Raw genomic sequence first — 4038 nt, 5'->3', positions numbered from 1 at the left:
TGTCACCCAAGCTGGAATGCAGTGGTGTGATCTTGGCTCACTGCAATCTTTGCCCCCTGGGTTCAAGTGATTCTCCTGCCTCAGCCTCCCGAGTAGCTGGGATTACAGGCCCCTGCCACTGCACTCGGCTATTTTTTGTATATTTAGTAGAGACGGGGTTTCACCATCTTGGCCAGGCTGGTCTTGAACTCCTGACCTCGTGATCCGCCTGCCTCGGCCTCCCAAAGTGCTGGGATTACAGGCATGAGCTACCGTGCCTGGCCTAAAATCTCATAATATTTTAGAAAATTTATGAATTTGTGTTGGGCCGCATTCAAAGCCATTGTGGGCCGTATGCAGCTCACAGGACGCAGGTCGCAAGTTGTACAAGTTATTGTTTTTTTTGAGACAGAGTCTCGCTCTGTCGCCCAGGCTGGAGTGCAATGGCTCAATATCGGCTCACTGCAACCTCTGCCTCCCGGGTTCAAGCGATTCTCCCGCCTCAGCCTCCTAAGTAGCTGGGATTACAGGCACCCACCATCACGCCCAGCTAATTTTTGTATTTTTAGTTGAGATGGGGTTTCACCATGTTGGCCAAGCTGATCTCGAACTACTGACCTCAGATGATCCACCCATCACAGCCTCCCAAAGTACTGGGATTACAGGCATAAGCCACCACACCTGGCCTGACATTAACTATTTTTTTTACTTTATTAAAATACTGAGTTTTATTTCACATGTATATTTTTGTCTTCCCACAATTTCCATGTCTGACCACCACTACTACTATGTCCTATCATAACATTCTACACATACTTAAAACCAAGCAAAGGGTAGAGTTCCATCTTTAAAAACTAAACAGGCATTTTTTTTTTTTTTTTGAGACGGAGTCTCACTCTTTCACCCAGGCTGGAGTGCAGTGGCGCGATCTCGGCTCACTGCAGGCTCCGCCTCCCGGGTTCACACCATTCTCCTGCCTCAGCCTCCCGCGTAGCTGGGACTACAGGCGCCCGCCACCTCGCCCGGCTAATTTTTTGTATTTTTAGTAGAGACGGGGTTTCACCGTGTTAGCCAGGATGGTCTCGATCTCCTGACCTCGTGATCTGCCTGCCTCGGCCTCCCAAAGTGCTGGGATTACAGGCGTGAGCCACCGCGCCTGGCCTAAACAGGCATTTTGGACAACACATTCTTGGCAATGGAACCCAGACAACATTTATCAAACGTGGTAGGGAAAGTTCTCACTCTGTATTATAAAAAGGACAGCCAGATATCAACTGTTACAGAAATGAAATATGATGGAAATTTTTTTTTGTTTTTTTTTTTGAGACGGAGTCTCGCTCTGTCGCCCAGGCTGGAGTGCAGTGGCACAATCTCAGCTCACTGCAAACTCCACCTCCCGGGTTCACGCCATTCTCCTGCCTCAGCCTCTCCGAGTAGCTGGGACTACAGGCGCCCGCCACCACGCCCGGCTATTTTTTTGTATTTTTAGTAGAGACGGGTTTCACCGTGTCCGATCTCCGTGGATCGTCCACCGGCCAGCTGCACTGCAAAAAAAAAAAAATTATTATAAAAAAAAATATCAATTTACAGAAATGAAATAGATGAAATTTTTTTTTTTTTTTTGAGACGAGTCTCGCCTGTCGCCCAGGCTGGAGTGCAGGCACAATCTCGCTCACTGCAACTCCCCTCCCGGTTCCGCCATTCTCCTGCCTCAGCCTCTCCGAGTAGCTGGACTACAGGCGCCCGCCACCACGCCCGGCTAATTTTTTTGTATTTTTAGTAGAGACGGGGTTTCACCGTGGTCTCGATCTCCTGACCTCGTGATCCGCCCACCTCGGCCTCCCAAAGTGCTGGGATTACAAGCGTGAGCCACCGCGCCCGGCCGAAACTATTTCCTTAAGGAGACTTCCTCCACTGCCAGAGATCTTGAATAGCCTCTTGGTCAGTTAGCCAGAAGCAATTCTTCACATAATTGATGAACTCAGCTTCCACTTTGGGAAGAGAACCACCTTTTTCTATACTTGCTTGCATTTTTGCTTTAATGTCTTCGACCGAACTAGGTCCTTTTGGTGTTTTAGGAGTTTTTTCCTGTTTTTTGAAGGACTCTTGTCCTTTTGATCTTGGTGTTGATGATGGTTTTGAGTCTTTTCCATTCTGATTTGACTTGTGTGCATTTTTGGCTGGAGTATCTCATATTAGATTTCTTCACTGGCACTTTTTCTTCAGCTTCTTCATCATCAAAACCATCATCATCATCATCATCTTCATCAACAGCAAGTTTTACTTTTTTCTGTGGAACCCTGGTACCACCTCCAGGGGCAGACCGCTTTCCAGATATACTGAAGAGTTTCGCATCCTTCTCCTCTGCATCTTCTGACTCTGCATCTTCCTCCACAGCTGCTAAGTGCTGTCCACTAACATGCACTGGGCCTGAACCACACTTCAGCCTTAAGACCACTGGTGGTGTGATTTCAAAGCCCCCACGGGAAACCGCTGGCTGTGCAGACATTTTCAAAGTCGCCAGTGTTACTTTAATTGGACTGCCTTCGTAATTCATTGCCTCTGCTTCAACAATGTGCAATTCATCCTTTGCACCAGCCCCTAAACTGGCCGTTCTTAAACATAACTGGTGCTCATTTTCATCATTATCCACCTTAAAGTGATCATCTTTGTCAGCCTTTAGTTCACAACCGAAAAGATAGTTCTGGGGCCTCAGGGGGCTCACGTCCATGTGCATCGAATCTCCTGTCGGGTGGCGGCACACACTTAGGTGGGAGAGAAGGCGGACGGAGATAAACGAACGCTGCTCGAGAGAACAGCCGCTCAGGATGGAATCATACCAGGCGACATTCACTATTAACATGTAAAATGTTTATCCATGTGACATCTAAAATTGCTGTGAGTAGTCCTGCCCCACTGTGTTGCCTCCCACTTCACGTCACTGATGGTTAGTTTCTTCGTCTTTATAGGGCTAAGCTTACGTCCCTCACAGGACTGTTGTTTGAAACAAATAAGGGAAGAACTGAGGCATCGCTCTGTGGCTTATAAAGCATTAAATAGAAGGGAGGCACCATAGCTGTTAACATGATACACCTCTTCAGGGCTAGAGTGAGGATGTTGGTTTTTGACCTCGTAAGCCTCATTTTCTACCAGTCTCCTCGTGACTAGCCTTACCAGGCTCCTTTTCTGTCTTAGGGTGTGCCCTTTCTTCTCTCACTGGAAGATTTTTGCTCAAGCATTCTCTCACACTGAAACACTCTTCCCTCTGTGGCAGATTGTGTTTTCCAAGAATGGCCATGGCAATATTTCTGCTGTTCCAGAATCTTGCTGCTCCCTCATCAAGAGGGGGAGTCTGTTTTTGTTTCCCCTCCCCTTGAAATGGAATGGGACTCTTATTGACTGCCTTAACAATTAGAACACAGGAGACAGAATGCCGAGTGACTACTGAAGTTGGGTCTAAAAGGTGATATTACTTCTGCCTGAGTCTCTTTCTTGGGATGTTTGCCCTTGGAACCTAGTCCTGTGCTGAGGAAGCCCAAACTGGCCCACGTGGAGCGATCACTCAAAGAAGCCCACGTGCAGAGGAGCTGAGGCCCCTAGCCAACAGCGGACATTAATCACCACCTTTAGATGATTCCAGTTTTCAGCCTTTAAGTGCTCCAGCTAGTCCCCAGACACTGGTGCAGAGATAGGCCACCTGTGGTGTCTTGCCTGAATTCCTGACCCAGAGAACTCGTGATTGTAATAAACGGCTGTTTTATGCCAATAAGCATTGGAGAAATTTGGTATGCACCCATCATAACTAGAACACTTCCTCTCTTTGCCTGGCTGAGTCCTAAGTATCCTGCAGCTCTCACTAAAATGCCCCTTCTTTAGGAAGGCCTTTCTTTTTTTTTTTTTTTTTTCTTTTTTAGATGGAGTCTTGCTCTGTCACCCAGGCTGGAGTGCAGGGGTGCGATCGTGGCTCACCGCAACCTCTGCCTCCCAGGTTCAAGCGATTCTCCTGCCTCAGCCTCCCGAGTTAGCTGGGATTACAGGCACCCGCCACCATGCCCCGTT

The 4038-nt window shown here is 47.9% G+C and overlaps 1 protein-coding gene across 1 annotated transcript; it reads right to left on the bottom strand.

Moving 5' to 3' along the window:
- Nucleotides 1–1875: 1875 nt before the first annotated feature.
- Nucleotides 1876–2842, bottom strand: LOC100584516 (nucleophosmin-like). Its single transcript, XM_030805510.1, has 2 exons — nucleotides 2184–2842; nucleotides 1876–2095 (listed from the first exon to the last, which is right to left on the bottom strand). Exons 1-2 carry the CDS (start codon nucleotides 2840–2842, stop codon nucleotides 1876–1878), a joined length of 879 nt encoding a protein of 292 aa, XP_030661370.1.
- Between the last annotated feature and the right edge of the window lie 1196 nt (nucleotides 2843–4038).

The sequence above is a fragment of the Nomascus leucogenys genome, chromosome 24, assembly GCF_006542625.1.
Source record: "Nomascus leucogenys isolate Asia chromosome 24, Asia_NLE_v1, whole genome shotgun sequence".
Lineage (NCBI taxonomy): Eukaryota > Metazoa > Chordata > Mammalia > Primates > Hylobatidae > Nomascus > Nomascus leucogenys.
The sequence above is the reverse complement of the archived record's forward strand: the minus strand, read 5'-3'. Positions and strand labels throughout refer to the sequence as shown.